At 45.1% G+C, this 22,797-nt stretch overlaps 1 protein-coding gene across 1 annotated transcript in view; it reads right to left on the reverse strand.

Annotated features, from left to right (window-relative positions):
• The window catches only part of C2CD3 (C2 domain containing 3 centriole elongation regulator), an 81,686-nt gene that overhangs the window by 41,429 nt on the left and 17,460 nt on the right, over positions 1–22,797 (reverse strand). The window contains exons 11-22 of the mRNA XM_061629107.1: positions 22,585–22,697; positions 17,750–17,868; positions 16,531–16,653; positions 14,383–14,868; positions 13,499–13,653; positions 11,867–12,110; positions 11,092–11,275; positions 8,941–9,127; positions 8,255–8,427; positions 7,302–7,425; positions 2,150–2,418; positions 122–211 (exon numbers count right to left, since the gene is read on the reverse strand). Coding sequence (XP_061485091.1) covers positions 122–211; positions 2,150–2,418; positions 7,302–7,425; positions 8,255–8,427; positions 8,941–9,127; positions 11,092–11,275; positions 11,867–12,110; positions 13,499–13,653; positions 14,383–14,868; positions 16,531–16,653; positions 17,750–17,868; positions 22,585–22,697 — 2,267 coding nt within the window. The remainder of the gene's footprint in view (positions 1–121; positions 212–2,149; positions 2,419–7,301; positions 7,426–8,254; positions 8,428–8,940; positions 9,128–11,091; positions 11,276–11,866; positions 12,111–13,498; positions 13,654–14,382; positions 14,869–16,530; positions 16,654–17,749; positions 17,869–22,584; positions 22,698–22,797) is intronic.

Genomic DNA, 22,797 nt, shown 5'->3' on the forward strand with positions numbered 1-22,797 from the left:
ACATTTCAGTAGGAGAAGGGTGGGTGTGGGTGGGGAGAAGCCTTTTAATTTACTGAGCAAAGCATAACTATTAAGTGTACAATCCACCAAAGGTAATGGGAGCGTAATACAGTATCTTTACCTGATCTTCTGATCAACAGATCTCTGGTTGGAACCTTGACAGTTCCTAGCAGATAATCCCTTGAAGTCTGAGGTTTTGTTCCATATGATGCTGTACAATCAAAATGAAGGACAACACATAAATAGTAAATAAGAATCTTGATTCATCCAACTGGAATGTATTCTAAATAGTCTGGGGTATAAAAAAATTGTACTGCCTTCAAGTCGATTACGACTTATGGCGACCCTACAAATAGGGTTTTCATGGTAAGCGGTATTCAGAGGGGATTTACCATTGCCTCCCTCTGAGGCTGAGAGGCAGTGACTGGCCCAAGGTCACCCAGAGAGCTTCATGGCTGTGTGGGGATTTGAACCCTGGTCTCCCAGGTCGTAGTCCAGCACCTTAACCACTGCACCACACTGGCTCTTTGAGGTATAAAAGGTGCAAAGGAAAAGCAATTCTTGCACAATTGGGAATTGCCTTATCTTAGGATGGATTTATAAGGTTGGAAACGTGGGGGGGGGGAATTGCCCCAACTATAATTGGGAGTAGGCCTTGTTCTTTGCAACTTCTTTCACATGGTTGAACTTTTCTGTCTTTTTTCTCCTGACCAAACAGTTGCTTCTTTATGTTAAATACAATCAGCCTGATCCCTTGCAACTGGCGAGGTTTGTCTCAGTTAACCACAGGGCAATTCTTTGGGGCAATTCTCTATGATCTGCAGTTGTCTGTTCTATGAAGGCTAATGTTCTGTTCTGTCACTGTGTGCTAATCTACCAGGGTTTGCTCGTTCTTAGTGAAGGAAGCCTAATGCGGAAGGACCATCGTGGTACTTATTTCACACACACAAACCGAGAAGCTGCTGTTGTGTAAATTTGCATAAATGTTAAGCAGAGAACGGCAACGGTCTGAAATGCGTGTGTGCCAGTGTGTGCATTTACCTAAGTGGCAGGCTTTTACCCTGCATTGAGATCAGTGAGACTTGAGACTGAGTAAAATAAGAGAAGCTACTTTATTTATAGAAATACAAAATAGATAGTTAGAACTTGGTATGCCTTTCCTAACTAACTAAGTTGGAGATGCAACGCCCAGGCTTGGAAGTTGCCCTCATGGCTCAGGAGAGAGCGAGCAGAAACAAAGGTGTCTTCTCTCTCTCGGATAGTCGAAGAAGAGAGGAAAGGGTGGAAGGAGGAGGGGCAGATAAGCTTCCCTAAGATGTATCAGACGGAAGGAAGTCAGTCAGAGCATCACAGGTAAAGGTAGTCAAGCCTATCCATCTGGAGGACTCTATCTCCCTTCTGGAACATAAACAAAAGAAGAAAACAGGAGTTGCTCTTGCCCCACTTCCTACAGAAGCATCAAAGCAAAGCACTCAAGTGATTCAGATTCAGTCTAGGAAGGCTACACACAAATCCAGGAAATGAAGTACATATTGATTCCTAAGTAATGGAAATCGAGGGCCTCAGTGAATGGGCTAAGTGTTCTGGCTGCAAGTGGATGACAACTGCTGGACTGGTCCCAAAGGCTGCCAGCTGCTGACTGCTTTTAAGTTGCTAGTGAACATACCGCTACATTGCTGTTTTTCCACATTTACATTTGTGCTTTAAAAATACAGCAAGTTGGCGGATATATATATATAAGAATATAGCAATTTGTTGGATTGAAAGAAGTAAGCAGCATCTAAGACGAAAGAACGTAAGAAGAGCCTGCTGGATCAGGCCAATGTAGTCCAGCATTCTATGCTCACAGTGGCTGACCAGCTGGCCATGGGAAGCCGTCAAGCAGCACCTGCGTGCAAGAGCACTCCCCCTTGCTGGGCTAGTCAAACGGGCACATCCTGGAAACGTCTTCTGCACAAATTCCATTGAACTTACTGGGAGTTGTGCAAAAGAACAAATGGGAGATAGGGTGGGTTTACAACCTAAAGTGGCCTTCATTGGGAGTTCCCTCAGTCCATCCCCCTGCCCATTTAGCTTAGTGTGATGGGATTACACAGCGCCTGTCACTGGCATGGCGAAAGTATGGACTGCCCATATTCATTTTACATACCCGAGTCCACGTTCTTGTGAAAGATGGAAAAGGTGATCTCTGAAAGCTGCAAGAGCTCTCCTAGACAACAGGCTTCTCCGCTGCTCCTCTGGACCACGAGATTGCACGGGAACTCAGTGTGGTGCTCAAATTCTGGGCAGAAAGTCCGAGCCACGGCTCGCGTGTCGCGCCTCTCTGCCTCAGGGAGGAAGGGAACGTGCATGGACACATAAGCATTCACTCCAACTTCTGCGCTGCATTGGAGTGAAGGGTTCTTTTCTGCCAAAGCTCTTAGCAAAGAGAATATCCCAGAGACACATATAAGGAGCAATTACAACAACAACAATAATACACATTTCAAACTTTTGGCCATCTAGTTCAGTATTGTTTACTCTGACTGGCAGCAACTTTCCAGGGTCTCAGGCAGAGAGGGAGCTTCCCCATCACCTGCTATCTAATCCTTTTAACTGGAGATGCCATGGATTGAACCTGGGATCTTTCGCATGCAAGGCAGGGACTCTTACTGATCTAATGCTATCATGACCTAGTATTAGCTGATTAGCTATGAGCTGCTCTGGCAATAAAGTTGCTGCTGTTAACTAACAGCAGGGAGGAAGGGTGGCAGGGCCGGTTCTAAAGGGCAGCAAGGTGGGGCACTGGCCTGACAGCCCCTGGAGCTACAGGGGGGCCCTCAGCCGCCACCCCTCCACTCCCCTCCCGCAATCCGTGTCCCCCCCATGCCCCCCACCTACCTGTCTGCTGTCTTTTACCATTGCCCTTAACGAAGATGGCAGCTGTGGTTTCCCTAAGGTACTGAAGCTCCTGCCACCATCTTAGTTTATGGCAGAGATGCACGCGCGTAGCACGCACACATGCCATCAACAAAGATGGCGGCAGAGGCATCATCCCCTTAGGGAAACTGCGGCCGCCATCTTCGTTAAGGGCAATGGTAAAAGACAGCAGACAGGTAGGTGGGGTGTGTGTGGGGGTTGCGTGCACGCACGCGCGCACACACACACGCCGGGGGCCCAGGACAAGCTGATGCCCAAGGGCCCCGGCATTCCTGGAGCTGGCCCTGAAGGGCGGGATATAAATCAAATAAATAAATAAATAAACTAAAGCTTATTTCCTAGACCTTTTGCCTAAGCAATTGTATAAACACCACTGTTTTATAAACATTCATAATGTATAAGCACAAAGAGATGAGGTCACCAAAACATATCCCTGAAATGTTAAAGCAGTGAAACTTCATAGACACATTGGGTTGAGCTGTCACTTCGCTTTTCTCCATTTGGTCCAGACAACCTCTCTGAACATGAAGCCCTAGCCCGGCACTTTACACCTGAGAGGGCCCACTGTAGAAACCAGCTAAACCCTGAGACTGAGCACAGCTTCCCAGTATGTGCCACTAAATGGAGTCTCTTCAGGCAGTGTGATGTTGTGCAGGAGCTTTCAAACTTCCTGCCTTTTCACATCAGCTTGCATGCCCAGGAATCTCTGCAGGTCAACCAGCACAAGATTCTGGGCCATGCTCCAAGGCAGATGTAGGAAGGCAGACTGGGATCTACTAGGAGATTGCTGGATGATTTGCGATGGATTGGCAAGGGTTTCTGACTCCGAAACAGCAACAACAATACCCCCCCCCGCAAATTAGGCTGCTGAAACAAACAACACTTGTGGCGAAAAACAGGAATGTATGTTTGTGTGAAAGGACTGTAAGCTCAGTTCTGAATACAAAATTCCTGGGCTCAGCATTTGCTTAGAGGCACCCTGTTCCTTAATTTTAATTGTATGTCCACTCTCTGAGTCACAATTTTGCCCTGGCTCTGGTTGATTGACTTCAGAAGTCTAGTAAAAAACAAAACAGATCCCAAAACCTTGAGGTCTGCCCCATCCCTGTGCTAAGAAGCATGCTCAGTTTGAGTTGAGATATAACCAGGCTTATTGGGCCTCACCTGCCTTAACTAAGTTAGCAATCTCCCCAAATACTCTCCCGTTGCTGTGCACTGCAGGGCAATACAAGCCATCTTTCAGCGAAGCTCACCTAGTGTTTCTGAACAACCTTTCACAAGCTTCCAAGGAGCCGCACGTTTCCCCAGAGCACAATTTGAATGCCACTAGTGGAGCGATGCAAGTGGGTAGCTCAGTGGATGATCATGGCCACTGGGATCAGCTGACTGGATGACCCTTTAGTTTAGGAAACCTGCCTACACACACACAGTGGTTTGGGTGAACCATTAAAGGCACACCTGACAGAATTTTGGGAGCCTTCAGAAGATCTAGTGCAGTGGTTCCCAAATTTTTTCCCCCACAGACCACTTGAAAATTGGCGAGGGCCTTGGCGGACCGTTTAATTATTTTTTTCTGTCTGTTGTGGCAATTGCAATGTTCTGTGCTAGATGCTGCGAGATTTTTAATTACATTTTTAAGAACATAAGAACATAAGAAGAGCCTGCTGGATCAGGCCAGTGGCCCATCTAGTCCAGCATCCTGTTCTCACAGTGGCCTACCAGGTGCCTGGGGGAAGCCCGCAAGCAGGACCCGAGTGCAAGAACACTCTCCCCTCCTGAGGCTTCCGGCAACTGGTTTTCAGAAGCATGCTGCCTCTGACTAGGGTGGCAGAGCACAGCCATCATGGCTAGTAGCCATTGATAGCCCTGTCCTCCATGAATTTGTCTAATCTTCTTTTAAAGCCATCCAAGCTGGTGGCCATTACTGCATCTTGTGGGAGCAAATTCCATAGTTTAACTATGCGCTGAGTAAAGAAGTACTTCCTTTTGTCTGTCCTGAATCTTCCAACATTCAGCTTCTTTGAATGTCCACGAGTTCTAGTATTATGAGAGAGGGAGAAGAACTTTTCTCTATCCACTTTCTCAATGCCATGCATAATTTTATATACTTCTATCATGTCTCCTCTGACCCGCCTTTTCTCTAAACTAAAAAGCCCCAAATGCTGCAACCTTTCCTCGTAAGGGAGTCGCTCCATCCCCTTGATCATTCTGGTTGCCCTCTTCTGAACCTTTTCCAACTCTATAATATCCTTTCTGAGATGAGGCGACCAGAACTGTACACAGTATTCCAAATGCGGCCGCACCATAGATTTATACAACGGCATTATGATATCGGCTGTTTTATTTTCAATACCTTTCCTAATTATCGCTAGCATGGAATTTGCCTTTTTCACAGCTGCCGCACACTGGGTCGACATTTTCATCGTGCTGTCCACCACAACCCCGAGGTCTCTCTCCTGGTCGGTCACCGCCAGTTCAGACCCCATGAGCGTATATGTGAAATTAAGATTTTTTGCTCCAATATGCATAATTTTACACTTGTTGATATTGAATTGCATTTGCCATTTTTCCGCCCATTCACTCAGTTTGGAGAGGTCTTTTTGGAGCTCTTCGCAATCCCTTTTTGTTTTAACAACCCTGAACAATTTCGTGTCGTCAGCAAACTTGGCCACTTCACTGCTCACTCCTAATTCTAGGTCATTAATGAACAAGTTGAAAAGTACAGGTCCCAATACCGATCCTTGAGGGACTCCACTTTCTACAGCCCTCCATTGGGAGAACTGTCCGTAGATTCCTACTCTCTGCTTTCTGCTTCTTAACCAATTCCTTATCCACAAGAGGACCTCTCCTCTTATTCCATGACTGCTAAGCTTCCTCAGAAGCCTTTGGTGAGGTACCTTGTCAAACGCTTTTTGAAAGTCTAAGTACACTATGTCCACTGGATCACCTCTATCTATATGCTTGTTGACACTCTCAAAGAATTCTAATAGGTTACTGAGACAGGACTTTCCCTTGCAGAAGCCATGCTGGCTCTGCTTCAGCAAGGCTTGTTCTTCTATGTGCTTAGTTAATCTAGCTTTAATCATACTTTCTACCAGTTTTTCAGGGACAGAAGTTAAGATAACTGGCCTGTAATTTCCAGGATCCCCTCTGGATCCCTTTTTGAAGATTGGCGTTACATTTGCCACTTTCCAGTCCTCAGGCACGGAGGAGGACCCAAGGGACAAGTTACATATTTTAGTTAGCAGATCAGCAATTTCACCTTTGAGTTCTTTGAGAACTCTCGGGTGGATGCCATCCGGGCCCGGTGATTTGTCAGTTTTTATACTGTCCATTAAGCCTAGAACTTCCTCTCTCGTTACCACTATTTGTCTCAGTTCCTCAGAATCCCTTCCTGCAAATGTTAGTTCAGGTTCAGGGATCTGCCCTATATCTTCCACTGTGAAGACAGATGCAAAGAATTCATTTAGCTTCTCTGCAATCTCTTTATCGTTCTTTAGGACACCTTTGACTCCCTTATCATCCAAGGGTCCAATTGTCTCCCTAGATGGTCTCCTGCTTTGAATGTATTTATAGAATTTTTTGTTGTTGGTTTTTATGTTCTTAGCAATGTGCTGCTCAAATTCTTTTTTAGCATCCCTTATTGTCTTCTTGCATTTCTTTTGCCAGAGTTTGTGTTCTTTTTTATTTTCTTCATTCGGACAAGACTTCCATTTTCTGAAGGAAGACTTTTTGCCTCTAAGAGCTTCCTGGACTTTGCTCGTTAACCATGCTGGCATCTTTTTATTGCTGCTTTTATTTCTTATATTTTATTGTACTATACGTTGAATTCCATAGAATTGGACAGAATTCGGATTATGTGTTCTTCACTGCAGACCACCTAATTGAAGCTCGCAAACCACTAGTGGTCCGTAGAGCACAGTTTGAGAACCCCTGATCTAGTGCATCTGAACACAACCCCACCAAAGCTGCTGTGTTGCTGTCAAAAAAAAGCTGCCTAAAAGTACAAATGTCTACCCTGTCAGAAGCTCCTAGAAGAGGAGACCACTCCAATGTCTAGATCAGGGGTTCCCAAACTGTGCTCTGTGAGCTTCATTCAGATGGTCTAAATTATAATGTGAATTCTGTAGAAGTCTATGGAATTCAAATTGTAATATAATAACATTCAATGTAAGAAAGCAATCAAAATACAATTAAAACGCACGCAGCATCCAGCACAGCGCCTTGCAACTGCTACAGCAAGCAGGAAAATCATGATGTGGCCCACCAAGAACCTCAGGAATTGTCAAGTGGTCTATGGAGAAAAAAGTCTGAGAACCCTTGGTCTAGAACACTGGATGGTGAAAGGTAGGGAGAGCACCTGTGTTGAGCTTGTGGGTTACCTGGCTGCTGCCTGCAAGCCGGCTGCTACATGTATCTGAACAGAAATAGAGACCGTTTGAGCTGCTAGGATGCCTTCTGTGGCTTTCAGGGAGCGCCTGTATTTTATGCTCACATCAAGCAGACCTGGGGAGAGGGGAGGGGAAAGACATACACATTCAGGCTTTCAGTTTCTGAAATTGCAACCAAGGTGAGTCAACACTGGGGTAAGAATCAAATCACTCCATGTGTATAATACTAGACAAATCCTTGGCAGAGACCACTGCTATAATTTATAAAGGCGTCATGGTTGAAGGCCTTCTTAAAAAGATCAGTCCTTATAGTCAATTAAATTGTGGTTAATACATGGGAGTAAAGAAGATTCTAAGAAAGAAAGAAGCAGAATGGCAGAGTGGACAGAGCAGACTTTGGCCTGGGGGACGAAGGTTTAAATCCCCGTTCAACTGGGATTTATCAAGTAGCTACAGGCAAGATGCAGGATCCCCAATACCTTGTTTGCCCTCTAATGTGAGTGGGGGGAAGATTTGAGGGGGACAGGAGTGTGTAGCCTTTTCCTCCTTTCACCAATTCCTCTCCCTCAATCCCTGGCCTTTTCCCCCTGCCCCCCTAGCTGACTGTAAGACCAAAAACGTGTGTGTGTGAGTGTGTGTGTGAGACAGAGAGAGAACAAGGTTAAGAGAAAGTTAAGTCTCCCACCTGATCCTACCTTTCAAATATACCCCCACCCACACCCGTACTGCTGTTAAGCACATAAAAAAGGTTTGCCAATATAACAGAAAGTTTTGCACTTCCCTTTCCACCTGTAAAATGGGAATAAGACCTGAAGTACAGGATCACCAGGACAACAAATACAGACTCTGAACCTTATTCAAAGTCTTAAAAATACCAGCCTGCACTCAAGTATAGTGAAACCAGCCACGCCCCAGATTTGCTCTAGGCCGCTGACTTCTGCTACCTGAGGACCGGGGATGGGATTCCTCCGTGCTCCCCGTTCTTGGGATTAATGGCAGACTAAAGGTCTGGATCCCCACTTCCTCCCGGTGCTGCCTGGTCACCATGGCACACAGGCGAGACAGCGGCAAGATCCCTCGGGCAACCATCTGGTCTCGCACGTTAGGATAGTAATACCTGCACCAGAAATGAAACAGGAGCTCATTAGGAAAAAGGAAATATTCAGCTGGCCACAGAAGAAAGCAAGCAGAGTTTAAATGTTGGGGGAAAGCCTTCTGAACACAAAGAGCTCTTTGCCAGGCCAGTGTCATGTGACCCACCAAGCTGGCTGCAGTCATGCACTGTATCCTACCAGGGGCTTAAGAGCCCCAGTCGTCAGAAGTTGGCTTATACCACGTCATACTCCTAGTCCATCTAACTCAATGCTGTCTACTCTGACTGGCAGCAGCCCTCCAGGGTCTTAGGCAGAGAAAGGTCCCTCTTATCACCTAACCCCGGAAGTAACCAGGACTCAATCCCATTTAGGGCTTCATGGGCCCCATTCCAAGGAGGATTCCTCCCACAGTTTGAGCCCCAGTTCATCCTGACCACGGCTTGATGCAAGCAGAGAGGAGACATGTTTGCCCCAACTGTGAATGCTGTTAAGCAGAGAGTGCATTGTAGGGAGAGTGAAGAACAGCAGCACAATACCTGCACCAGATTTCAAACTGAATTCCTCCTCCTCCTCCTCCGAAGCCCTGAGCAGAGAAAGCGCTGAGCAGCAGCCTCTGGACAGGGACATCTGCAGGGACCATTAAGGAGTGATGCCGCTCGTCATTGAAGGCGGGGTCAGGGACACACAGGGTAGTTGCTGAGCGGAAAGGCTTCAACCCAAGGCCTGAGGACATAAAGCAAAGGTTGCAGATTTGCAACGCAAGGGACTAAGCGCCCATGTCATACCCAGCACTGACCTAGCACCACTGTGCCAAACAAGTCCGGAAGAATCCTTTTCTTAGGGAAAGACTCTGAGGACACATTTGGCGCTCGTAAGCCTGTGCAATACAGATCGCCAATTGCTAGATTTATGACATACGGGCCCTGCCATTCCTCCAAGGACTACGTGGATTCTCCCCTCCACAACAGAAGAAGCTGCCTTATACTAAGTCAGACTATTGGCCTATCTCAGTATTGCCTACAGTGCCCAGCAGCATTCCTCCAGGGTTTATTTATTATTTATGTATTATTTGATTGATATCCCGCCCTTCCTCCTAGCAGCAGCCCAGGGTGGCAAACAAAAGCACTAAAAACACTTTAAAACATCATAAAAACAGACCTTAAAATACATTAAAACAAAACAACTTTAAAAACATTTTTTTAAAAGCTTTAAAGACATCTTTTTAAAAAGCGTTAAAAAAGGTATTTTTTTTTTTTAAGTTTTTTAAAAAAAACATATTAAAAAGCAATTCCAACACGGACGCGGACTGGGATAGGTGTCAACTTAAAAGGCTTGTTGGAAGAGAAAAGTCTTCAAAAGGCACCGAAAAGATAGCAGAGATGACGCCTGCCTAATATTTAGGGGTAGGTAATTCCACAGGGTAGGTGCCGCCACACTAAAGGTCCGTTCCTTGTATTGTGCAGAACGAACCTCTTGATAAGATGGTATCTGCAGGAGGCCCTCACTTGCAGAGCGCAGTGATCGGCTGGGTATATAAGGGGTAAGACGGTCTTTCAGGTATCCTGGTTCCAAGCTGTATAGGGCTTTGTACACCAAGACTAGAACCTTGAACTTGGCCTGGTAGCAAATGGGCAGCCAGTGCAATTCTTTCAGCAGCGGGGTGACATGTTGGCGATACCCTGCCCCAGTGAGCAGTCTTGCCTCTTCAGGGTTTCAGCCGGGAGATGCTGGGGACTGAACCTGGGACCTTCTGCATGCCAAGCAGATGCTCTGCCGCTCAGCGATCTCCCTTCCTCTTCCACAACTGTCCTGTGCGGTAGGTTCAGCTGGCCCAAGCTCATCTGGTGAGCGTCCTGGCCAATAGGACGTTTGAACTGAGGCCTCTCAGCTTCCAGACCGACCCTTCATCGATGACATCACACTGGTCCTAAGGCAGATCAGATGCCTTGCTGGAGAAGGACTACAGAGCACACAGCGCTGGCTGATTCCAGGAAAGCAAAACCCTGCCAGGTCGAGGCAGTAGCCAAGGGGAAAATGCCTTCCTGACTGCTACTATGGCCGTCATTCACATCAAACTTGTGCTCAGCCGTTCGTGCTGGCTTGTTTCTAAGTTCAGCCTGACATGTCTGTGAAGGGAGTCCCCCTCTTCCGGGTTCTTTGTGGCCCTGGCCACTCAGAAGCATTGATTTTTATTCTCTTTCGGAAATATTGCAAAATTTGTGAAGTAGGTTTACAGCGATTTACAGAGGTTTGGGATGCTTGCAGTTGTAACTTCCTGTCTCTTCATCATTTACCTTTTACAAGATAAATTTAGCTGAAGGGCTAGAACAGTGGAACACGGCGTGCTTCAGGTGCGGGAGGCAGGTGACATCTCCAGGCTGGGAGGTGGCAACGATGCCTTCTGACAACATTCTCACAGACAAGCTTTTCAGAAAGAGGCTCCCTGCTGCAATCCCACTCTCAGTTTTGACTCCCAAACAGAAGAGGAATCAAGTGTACTGAGTGTTAAGCCAAAGTTACAGTTGATGATGAGAACGCAGCCTTGGATAATAAGCCACAGCTATTCCTAATTCTGGGTGAACATTTCATTTCATTTCCGAAGCTCAATTCGCCCATCACCACAACACCCTAGCAAGTCCAGTTAAGAAGCTGGGAAGAACATTCAGGAGCCAATGAAATATACTTACCACTCTCATAAAGCTCTGTCCCATGGAGTACATTGGACTCTGGCTCCTGCACTGGAAAGTGGTACTGCACGTAACAGTCAGCCTCTCCCCAGACGGTGGACTGGAGGGGAGTGAGCCCTTTGACACTCTCAATGTGGATCTCAAAAACGTGTTCCATCAGCCCTTCACGTTCCCTGTCCGACTGCTAAATGAAAAACAAAATGGGAGTCCCTGTGAAAGAGGACAGCACCCTCAGCAGGGGCCCCGTCTGCAATAAGGAGAGTACCCTGTCTCAGTTATGTTCCAGGCCAATAGCAATACATATCTATCTGTAGATATACATATCTATCTGTAGATATACATATCTATCTGTAGATATACATATCTATCTGTAGATTTATTTATTTATTATTATTATTATAAATTTATTTATACCCCAAAGGCCCTCAAGGCGGCTTACAAAGAAAAATAAACACAAGTATAAAAATACATCAATGAAAGCAATACAATTTACAAAAATTAAACTAAATAACAAATAACATTATTAAGGAAAAAAAATGTCCAGGAAAGAAACTCAGAATTGAAGACCTTGCCTTAAAAAGACATCCATATAGATAGATATATACACATACACCCATTCCAAATGCTTCACCCTCTTTCTCATCACACCCATGTCAAGTGCAAGGCCTTTGGAGACTCAGCAAGGTGCATTCTCTAGTGGGTCTCGGAGGGGGGGGGGAAGTGCTAGAGCTTTGGGGCAGCCACAGCATACACGAGGCAAATTTTCTGGGAATACCTTTGGAAGAGGCGTAGCCAGAGGGTCCAGAGAATGCGGAGGGCGCAGCACCACGGGAGGCGCCATTCCTTCGTCGTTCTTGAGCCTCTGCAGCGCCACAACCTGCTCAGCCGAGCCCATGGCCAGAATGACCTTCAAGGTCCCATTTTTCTTGCCCGTGAAGACGTCAACCACAGGCATGGAGCCATCCACAGCCAGCACTGGATACTGAGCCTGGAGCAGTAGGTTGGAAATCTTGGGGTCTCTGGGGAAGGAAGGAGGGTGGTAAGAGATAGTCACAATATGGAAACAGATTTCTGTTGACATATGAAGCCGTATCGGTATTAACTAGATCAATACATAAATGTGCTGAATGCAGAAGAGTCCCATTTCCCTGCCAGCGAAACTCCCCATCACCTTTGGCTTTACCACAAACTGCCCACACTTTCATGTTTATTCCCTTTACCCTGGAGACTTGAAACAGACTACGTTTAAAAATGCAGAAAAGCTGGGATTCTGTGAATTTGACACCGAGCCGGTATTCTGCAACTCATGATGCGGATCCTAGATTCCCTGCTTTAGGCTATCTGCATATTTAGATAATCCTCTCTGTGAGCCTTCAAGGCCCCATCACTCTTCAGAACTGTGAGGGATACCTAATGGAGGACCTAAGTCAAGGGTGGGGCACCTTTTTCATCCTGAAGGCCATATTGTCATGGGCAACCTTTTGGGGGTGGGGTGGGGTTGCATATCACATGGAAGAGGTGAGAGGAAAAAGTGGGTGGAGCCAGACACGACTCTTCCCTTTGTAAAATAGCCTACCCTACAGCCAGAGATTTTTACCTCCCCCTCCCCCTAACTTCTCTCCATCCTGGCAAACTAAGTTATAATTCAAGGGCACCCAAGCCTGGCAAAAGCACTTGAGGAGGGCATGGAGCAGGGCTGTTGAGAGGGTGTGGCCTTGGGAGAGGGGGTGTGGCCTGAGCATGGGCCAAGGGCTACGCAGAGAGGAGGGCACATTCGGCCCTCAGTTTCCCACCCCTGCCTAAGCTATGCTGTGGATAGACGTGAGAAACCTCAGTTCAAATCCACAATCAATCATTTTGGGATTGCATTTTAGTTTATGCAGCTTGCCCTGGGACCTTAGGGTGAAGGGTAGCTAAGAAATACTACAAATAAATAAATAAAAGCAAACAGGAGAGGGGAGCTGGTGCTTTGGGCATCTTACTGTCTCTTAGCTTACTTGGTGATAAATGCACAACAATACATGCCGCTCAAGCTTGATCCACTGGGATAGGTACAGAAATTAAAATCCCCTCCCCCCCGAAAGGCAAACAATCTGACTTTGGGGAAATTATCAGTGTTCCTTAAGTATTAAAGAAGAAGAAGACAGAAAAGTAGTAGTAGCCGTAGACAATAATAATAATAATAATAATAATAATAATAATAATATATTTGATTTATATCCCGCCCTTCCTCCCAGCAGGAGCTCAGGGTGGCATCATCATCATCATAATATCCACATTAATTTATTCATCACCTTCTACACAATCGTCTCAAGGTGATGCTCAATAAAAACAGCAAAAAAAGTTAAATATGCCACAACCTACTTTTAAAAATAATAATTTTAAAACAAAGAATGGTTCTCTTTACTTGAAAGAAGCATAGAACTGATGGAGGGGCAGCTTCACCAGCCCTAGCAGCCGGTCTCCTCCGGGGCCTCCAGGCACCTTATTCCAGGCCTCTAGAACCATGACATTGTTCTTCAGCCTCTCCAGATGTTTAGATGTCAATGAAACAGGAGTTACCTAGAAATATGATCAGACTGTTAACGAAGCAGGCCCTACATATAAAGTCCTTTGCAGTTGTAGAAATAAAGACAGCAGCATGGAAACCGCTAACCCACAGCAAACGGGCAGCGACTGGGCCAGATGCAGCTAACGAAAGGAAAAAAGATTGCTAGCTTACCAACCTTTAATCAAGGTGCAGTGGGACGTTTGCTTACAGTTTTCCTTATGAGGAAAAGAAAACAGGTTTCGAAAACCAATTTTATTTACTGAAGTTCTAGGCTGCCCTATAAAATTTTTCATTTATTTATTATTTTATTTACATCCTGCCCTTCCTCCCAGCAGGAGCTCAGGGCGGCAATTGTAGGAGATGTTTCCCACACTTTAATGTTATGCCTCTCATTAGCTTTTGTGTGCAATGGTCTAGGCATGCCTGAGCAATACGCTCCATAACTGAAGGCGCCTTTTGCTCCCTGGTATTGCATGACTTTCATTACGGGGCCTGGCCAGTTATAAAGGCAGCAAAACACCATCTGACCTCCGGACAGTCTGTCCGGCCCCTGAGGTTACAGAAATTGGCCATCCTGCTTTGAAGCAGAGGGCAAGTAACAGTAAGTGTTGCGTCTGTATTAAGTTCTCTGGTCTCACGGTGTTAAGGAGTTGAACATTGAGGAAGGACTAATTTTACTAATATTTGCTACACTTCAGCTCTGGGCATCGGTAGCATCGGAAAGAAAAGCTGGCACTTGCCTGAGAAAACTGGAAGGTGGGCTGCATGGTCCCCCATATGACAGCAGACCTCGTGGCTTCTTCTGTGCTGAAGAGTTTGCAGTTTAAATATATGTTACAAGAGCCATGAAGTCCAGCATCCCTGGGAAGAAAGACTTCCCCTTCCGGGACCATCAAGAGGACATGCAAGAGTAAGCCCTCCTCTTCCGATGCACTTAGCTGGGTCAGGAGGTTACGGGACACGGGTGCAGGGACTGGCTGCTGACCCCCACCAATGCCGGGCCTTTCCGGGGCTGTAGGCAAAGGCTCTTGGGGTCTCTTTGGGAGCTGGCAAGTACTTTGCTTCAAGATCTGGGGGCTGCCGGCAGGGGTGGCGCTCCTCCCAACTTCTTGAAATTTTATCCGGGGGCCCCTAACGGCATACACTGAAGCTTGCAGGGCCACATTTGCTGCTTTGGTGTTGGCGCTGGGGAAGTCTTTGTTGTCAGCTGCAAGTTCCAGAGACACCTGCCACAGAAAATTAGGAATATCTTGTTACCTGCTGTCTGTTGAGAGTAAGAACATAAGAAGAGTTTACTGGATTGGGCCAATGGCCCATCTAGTCCAGCATCCTGTTCTCACAACAGCCAATCAGATGGCTACGGGAATACAATCCTCAGTAGCTGTGCTTTCCAAACTGTGTTAAAAAAAATCCTTGTGTCCCCTAGAAGCTTTGCAGGGGTCTATGGTCAGTGGCATCGCTGTGCTTACTGGGAGGGGGGGGTGAGGTTGACAGGGAGGTCTGTGCAGTGCAAGTGCAGCAGCAGAGCCAATGTGGTGCTCCTGCAGCTGCACCCGCCCCACGCTGACTGACCTGCCACCACGCCCCTCTCAGTGAGCCCAGCAACATGCCTGACAAGAGGCCAGGTGCACAGTGGCACGCCTCGACAATCAGCAAGAGCAGACAAGCTTCCCTGCAAGACACCATGACTGTTGCTACTCACCTTCCCTTCCCTTGCGTAGCCACAGGAGAGTGGTGGGTGTGTTCTGGGTTGCCCTCTCCATTTAGAAGAGGTCTAGGAGAGGCCAAACAGCCCTTGCCAGTGTGAACCCAGGAAGATGCCCTACAACCCTCTGTAACATGGAGGGCTTCTGTGGCAGAAATGCAGGAGTTCCCCAACAGATATGTCAATATGACAAAACAACAACCACCACCACATTTGGAAGCCTGTCTGCCTTCTCTTCTTGAACTGCCTTACCAACCCAGGTAAGAATGATGCTGCTGGGAAAGGGAGGGAAGGGAGGCAGATTGCGCTCTGGGAACTTGCAGGATTTCACCTGAATTGTTGTTGTTGTTATGTGCCTTCAAGTCGATTACGACTTATGGCAACCCTATGAATCAGTGACCTCCAAGAGCATCTGTCATGACCCACCCTGTTCAGATCTTGTAAGTTCAGGTCTGCGGCTTCCTTTATGGAATCAATCCATCTCTTGTTTGGCCTTCCTCTTTTTCTACTCTCTTCTGTTTTCCCCAGCATTATTATCTTTTCTAATGAATCATGTCTTCTCATGATGTGTCCAAAGTTGGATAACCTCAGTTTTATCATTTTAGCTTCTAGTGACAGTCCTGGTTTAATATGTTCTAACACCCTGTCTTTTTCTCAATCCATGGTATCCACAAAGCTCTCCTCCAACACCACATTTCAAATGAGTTGATTTTTCTCTTATCCACTTTCTTCACTGTCCAACTTTCATATTATTAGAATCAAGCAGTATATTTTTTGTTGTTATGTGCCTCCAAGTCGATCACAATTCATGGCAACCCTATGAATCAGTGACCTCCAAGACCATCTGTCATGACCCACCCTGTTCAGATCTTGTAAATTCAGGTCTGTGGCTTCCTTTATAAATGCCACTTGCCGTGAGGGAATGTTTCTATTTTCCACTGCCTTAGACAGCAAAGACTATTGCCTTCAACAGGCTGGCAGCAAAAGGTCAAGAATGAATGTGGCCCTCAGCTTGGCACAGAATATATCCTGATCTGCCATTAACATCTAACAACATCAATATCAATTCTGAATGGTTAGATTATCTTGGCAGGTTTTAGAAATGAAAGCATACGATGCCCAAGTATTTCATCAAGAGGAGCGACCAAGTTTAGAACAGCAAGTACAGAAGGAAGTTATGTACCTTTAAAGGCCCTAGCTGGGCCAGACATCCATCTTCTTTCACAGGCAGCTCACGGCTGACCGTTAGTTGTTCAGACAGAATAACGTCTCGCAGTGGAAAAACTGCTGAGCCGACTAGCAGTGGCTGAAGACAGGGGAACACATTGGGGGAGAGGGCAAGTATTATTTCTCTTTTCAGTATTACGTAATCTATATTGTATTGTGCTCATGGTAGTGAAGCCTCTGACAATAATTGGCCTAGCTGGTGTGGGATGTTTCAAACTTGCCAACTGCTCAGAAAGTGAAGCTGAGGGCATGTCTGAAGCCCAACTTCATTGAGGGAAGGAAAAACGGTCAGTTGGGCTGAGCTGCAGTAGGATTTGGGAACTGGGGGATTGCCAGGGGCTTCAAGGAAAAATAATAAATAATGGAGTATTTATTAACAACATTAAAATCCTGACTTTCCAACAAAATAGAGCTCAAGGGGGCTAACAAAAAAAATCAAAACACAAAATTGAAAGTTTTAAAAATATATCATAAAATTGACACCAAAAGTTAACCAGTACCAGACACAAGTATCTGTACGTAAAAAGGTAAAGGTGTCCCCGCACTTGTAGTGCGAGTCGTTTCCGACTCTTAGGGTGACGTCTTGCGACGTTTACTAGGCAGACCGTATATATGGGGTGGGATTGCCAGTTCCTTCCCCGGCCTTTCTTTACCCCCCAGCATATGCCGGGTACTCATTTTACCAACCACGGATGGATGGAAGGCTGAGTGGACCTTGACCCCTTTTACCGGAGATTCGACTTCCTTCTTCCGTTGGAATCGAACTCCAGCCGTGAGCAGAGCTTTCGGCTGCGTTACCGCCGCTTACCACTCTGCGCCACGGAGGGCATTATCTGTAAGTAGCAGAGATTAAAAATGTGTAGTTAAAACCATCTGACAAGCTGAAAGCCAAAAGAAAAAGAAAGATTTTCACCCTCCCCCACCAGCAGAGTGCCAGCAAAGAGGAGGTGAGCCATAACTCCCAAGGGAAGGGATTCCAAAGTCTGGGTGGAGCCACTGAAAAGGCCATCTCATGCGTTCCTGCCACAAACACCTCTGACACTGGTGGGACACAGAGAAGAACCTTAGCTACACATCTTAACACCTGGCAGTCCCATAGCCAGACTTAAAGGCAGATTGAAATGGGTCTAAATAGTCCATTTCATCCAGAAAAACAACAAATAAGCAGTAAATACCTTTCTTTCTGTGCCTTTTCTCAAGTAGATGTTAAACTCAAGGTCCGAGTTCCACCAGTGGGTTATCATTGTGCCACTGAAGTGAACGGGGAACACATACCGCTGTTGAAACGTCACCCCTGTAAAGGGAATTCAACAGGGATTGGATGAAAGATATGATGGAAAAGGAAAGAAAAAAGATGTTCAGCCAACATTTCAAGAATACGACAGAAGAAAGGAGGTTTCTGGAGGAAAAAGGCACAATGAACAAAAAGAACATAGGCGCACATTCAAATAAATTCTGCATTTGGACGCTTCCTTCTATTTGTTTCCTCGAGGAGCGGTTTTATTTTGTTTTCTAAAACGTAACTGTTTTTTAAATGCTTTGCCTCTCACAGGTTATGGCAAAAATAATTACACAAAAACAGAAACAGTAAACGAAAAGGGGAGGGGAGAAGTATCACATCAAGAAATAAATCTTGTCTATTAAGATCTCTTTGTATTGGGTGCAAAAGCCACCAACTAACCTACTACTCAAAAGCAGCTTTCACCAACCTGATGCCCTCCAGATGTTTTGGACCACAACTCCATTAGCCCCAGCCACTGGAGCTGATGGGAGCTGTAGTCCAAAACACCTGGAGGACACCAGGTTGCTGAATGCTGTTCTGAGGCATCCAGAAATCCAACAGAGAATTCATTATTATTCATTCACATATTTAATTTTCTATTGTGTCCATACCTGAGCTAATCACATTACTGAAGTCACCTCCCTCTGCCCTAATAGTCATATTTTCCTCCTGAAATTGAAATAATATATCCCAAAGTTTCTGGAGAAAATACATCTGATTAACGCTCAGAACAAAGACACAAGCTAATAACTGAATGAAGTCTTTATTGTTCAGAGCCATAGGCTACCACAATTAAACAGATATAAACGATACAAAATACATATTAAAAAACAGATCATATTACAATAAAACATAGTTCGACAACATAGAGTGGAAGAGCAACGGTACAGTTCAAATAAAATTTCCTCTCCTGAGAGGGAGGTACCCTGACCCACCCCATATCTTAGTGTGTAGATACTATAGTCAGAATAGCTCAGGGGCACATCCCACTCATCCCACAAGGTGTTTTAGGTAACTAACTCTTACTTTTCCTGTAGCTAGAGCAAATTTTGCCACCTGAGTAGTTATAAATATGTCCTTGCCTGCTAACAGGATGCATATCTGCTCCAGGGGAGGTCTGTTTGACAAGGAGCGAAGGATGCAGGAAAGAAATTTTAATCTTGGGGACTTATATAGGGGGCATCTTAGTAGGTAACGTATAATGTCCTCAACTTCACCAGATTGACAGATACAAAGTTGGGTCGGAATGTTAGAAAACCTCCCCTCCAGAAAAGCAGAGGGCATAGTTTGAAGTTGTAAAGTGGTGAATGATTTTCTCAAGCGTGTCACTGTTAGAAAAGTAAAGTAGTGCTCCATGCCAAATGTTGTTTTGTATAGTGGGTACCAAACAGAAAATGACATTTGGGAAACTGAAGAAAGGTCCCACCGTTTAGTATAAAGATAAATTCTGTCTTTGAACAGCTGTTTAACTCTAACAGAAGTAAAAGTAGGTAAAACTTCCATGCTAATCTCATAAGCAGACAGAGTAGATTTAACAGAATTTACCCAGAAGCTTTGGGTTGGAGTTTGCAGTTGTTCTAGAAAACATTTCTTTGTCAGGCACGAATCATTCATACAAGACAACTTCAGCCAATACAAGGCAAGTGAAGCATGAGCACAGGATTCTATAAAACAGAGCCCTGTTTCTGCTCTCAAAAGAGATGCAGGCGTACTTTGAGGAACAGCTAACAGGGATCTCATGAAGGAATTCTGCATTACCTCCAGAGTAGAGACATTTGTATACCCCCAAAGCTCTGCACCATACAGCAGTTGTAAGAACATAAGAACATAAGAAGAGCCTGCTGGATCAGGCCAGTGGCCCATCTAGTCCAGCATCCTGTTCTCACAGTGGCCAACCAGGTGCCTGGGGGAAGCCCGCAAGCAGGACCCGAGTGCAAGAACACTCTCCCCTCCTGAGGCTTCCGGCAACTGGTTTTCAGAAGCATGCTGCCTCTGACTAGGGTGGCAGAGCACAGCCATCACGGCTAGTAGCCATTGATAGCCCTGTCCTCCATGAATTTGTCTAATCTTCTTTTAAAGCCATCCAAGCTGGTGGCCATTACTGCATCTTGTGGGAGCAAATTCCATAGTTTAACTATGCGCTGAGTAAAGAAGTACTTCCTTTTGTCTGTCCTGAATCTTCCAACATTCAGCTTCTTTGAATGTCCACGAGTTCTAGTATTATGAGAGAGGGAGAAGAACTTTTCTCTGTCCACTTTCTCAATGTCATGCATAATTTTATATACTTCTATCATGTCTCCTCTGACCCGCCTTTTCTCTAAACTAAAAAGCCCCAAATGCTGCAACCTTTCCTCGTAAGGGAGTCGCTCCATCCCCTTGATCATTCTGGTTGCCCTCTTCTGAACCTTTTCCAACTCTATAATATCCTTTTTGAGATGAGGCGACCAGAACTGTACACAGTATTCCAAATGTGGCCGCACCATAGATTTATACAACGGCATTATGATATCGGCTGTTTTATTTTCAATACCTTTCCTAATTATCCCTAGGACTATCTTCTTCCGAAACACCTCAACTGCAGGTGCAACCCCCCTTGGAACTTAGAAAAACACATCAAAGATTATACAGAATGGGAGGATTTCAGCTTAACTGTATCCAGATGTGACTTCCATGAAAGTTGGGCGTTAAACCCGAGTCCCAAGTATCTGAAATTACGTTGTTGTTCAATGGGTTTATCATTCAACTTGCAAACATAGGTTTTATTCTTTCTACCAAAGACTAACACTTTTGTTTTGGTGTGATTGATAAATAGATACTCCTTTGAACAAAACCTACTCAGACCTTAATAACCTTCGCATCCCAATTAATGTAGTGGAAATCATAGCTGTGTCATCGGCATACAAGAGGACAGAGAGCTTGGCATCTAAAACTGAAACTAGAAAATATTCTGAACCACTCAAATCATGAACAATGTCGTTGATATAAAAATTAAAAAGGAAGGGAGCCAAGAGGAATCCCTGGCGTACTCCTCTGATGCTCGGTATATTTTCTGTTAGTAATCCATTTGCCCGAAGCCTTGCCCTGAGAGAAGAATTAAGCTAATAACTGTTTCTTCCCTATTTGTCCCTTCAGTAACAGGACTCCCTTCAGCATCTCTGTTTTCTAGTTTTAGATGAAATGAATCTTATTTGAGAAAAAACCCAGGCAACCCACTAGTTCTTTACTCTAACGGTGTAAAAGCTGCCTTCCCTAATTTTGTTTTTTTCATGCTTTTGAAACAAATGAACAAAAATAACGGGTTTGTCTCCAACATTAGTTCTATACACCCACTGAAATTAATGGATAGGACTAACTTAGGTCCATTCATTTCAATGGGTCTACTCTGAGTAGACCGTAGTTCAATTCAACCCAATCTCAGTTCTTTTTCAGATTGAATACTTCACTACTTTATTCCTTTTTGGCAGATTATTTAGCCTTCTTGCATTCATGGTGCAGTCCTATACATGTTTACTCACAAGTAAGTCCCTCTGATGTTCATGAGGCTTTCTCCCAACGTAGTTGAGTGTTTCAGCATCAGTGACACACATTTAAATGCTATTTTTATTAACTCGTTAAATAAATATTTCATCTCAACTATGTAAAGACTCTTTCACTCCTTTTTTTTTTACTAGTAAATAAATTGGGGTCCAGGTATTTTGACTTCCACTTTCATTTTCTAGTTGTTTTATACAATTCTTCAGCTCAGATTCAGCTATCCATTTCTCCTTATAAGAAAGATCCAATCTCACTACCTTTCTCCACCTATAGCAAGAGTTGCCAACCTTTTTGGGCCAGGGGGCACATTGAGAATTTTGAGAAAGTGTTGTGTGCGGTGTGGCATAACAAAAATGGCTGCTACATCTAAAAGAGCTACATCTAAAAGAGCAAGAGACAGGATCAGAAAGAGGTGTGGCCGTGCTCCCCCCCAGCCACCACATTTAAGGGGGAAAAGGCACCTACATCAGCCACCACCATGCTTGCTCAAAGAGAAAAGCTCTTTGCACCTCTCCTCTGTTTAGAACGGAAGGGAAGGCGAGTGTCCAGTCCTGGCACCCAAAGAAATGTTCGCATATTTAAGAGTGGAAACAGGAACTGAACAAGAGCAAAAAGTCTCTCATACGTTGTGGACTTTTGAGGTGATATTTGCTGAGACCTTCTGCAGACACCACAGGACAAGCCCTGGATCTACAGACTATTTTTTTATCCTTTGAAATCTTTTTGCTTCCAGAGGCTTTGGCCCTGATGACCATCATCTTTACAGGCTTGGGCAAATGCCATGTTGTCTGAAAGGTACCCTTGTCAAATTTTCAGCAATACAGGTTGTGACAACATCCAGTTCTCTTTGAGATACCAGGATTTCAGAATAAATGGTAGGGTTTGCAATACTGCATTTCACACTGCAGGGTTCCTCTGGATTTATGCCAGGATTTTAGTGAGACACATGAGGTGTGAATTCTTTGCAGTGATGAACATCAGTCAACGGGTGAGTCGCAGAGTTCCCACAGCAGTATGCAAGCCCCATAATTAAGTGAGATGTTCTTTAAAATATGCTCAACTTGAGTATTTATGAAAGTGGGTCCTCTCCCCACTGCCCCTAACTCCCATGTTGGAAAACTGGGGGGGGGCACTATTTAACAATTCAACAGAAATAAGGTACAGGAAAAAAATCTTTCACCCACCCAGTCTTACCTTCCCCTGAGATTTTACTTGAAGCTACCCGAACTATTTCAGTGGTTATGGCAACCTGCCCTGTTTCGTTCTTTGAAGCTCCCACTGGAAAGTGATACTCAACAAAGAAAGTCCTGTGAACGGGAGAAACAGAAAGGATACTGGGGTGAATCAGTCACTGTTTCTAATAAAAATGACTCAAGTAGAAATTAACAGTCAGAGCATCAACACAAG

Source organism: Rhineura floridana, chromosome 5 (assembly GCF_030035675.1).
Source record: "Rhineura floridana isolate rRhiFlo1 chromosome 5, rRhiFlo1.hap2, whole genome shotgun sequence".
Taxonomy (NCBI): domain Eukaryota; kingdom Metazoa; phylum Chordata; class Lepidosauria; order Squamata; family Rhineuridae; genus Rhineura; species Rhineura floridana.